The sequence below is a fragment of the Morone saxatilis genome, unplaced genomic scaffold, assembly GCF_004916995.1.
Source record: "Morone saxatilis isolate NCDOM2014 unplaced genomic scaffold, NCSU_SB_2.0 Contig14, whole genome shotgun sequence".
NCBI lineage: Eukaryota > Metazoa > Chordata > Actinopteri > Moronidae > Morone > Morone saxatilis.
In genome coordinates this window covers 8918793-8919045 of record NW_023339696.1, presented here as the reverse complement: position 1 = coordinate 8919045, position 253 = coordinate 8918793, and the positions used below count along the sequence as shown (strand labels likewise).

Here is a 253-nt window from a genome sequence, read left to right as displayed (position 1 = left end):
ATGACATATTATACAAACAACATGAAGACTGAGAATTGGGGAGAATCTGGGAACTCACCTCTGTCGAGTCATCCGTCTCAGGTGTTAACGGCCCCTCGCTGTCGTAACTATCGAGGTTTACCATCTCTGAGGACAAAAATATGCCAGATTAAATCCGTGTCCGTTCATTTATTTTTTAATCAGTTAAAGGACCAGTGTGTAGGATTTAGTGGCATCTAGCGGTGAAGTTGCAAATTGCATCTAACTGCATCTG

General features: G+C 42.3%; 1 protein-coding gene across 1 annotated transcript in view; it reads right to left on the bottom strand.

Annotated features, from left to right (window-relative positions):
• The window catches only part of LOC118323107 (microtubule-associated serine/threonine-protein kinase 1-like), a 43612-nt gene that overhangs the window by 12198 nt on the left and 31161 nt on the right, over positions 1-253 (bottom strand). Inside the window, exon 11 of the mRNA XM_035655031.1 lies at positions 59-126. Coding sequence (XP_035510924.1) covers positions 59-126 — 68 coding nt within the window. The remainder of the gene's footprint in view (positions 1-58; positions 127-253) is intronic.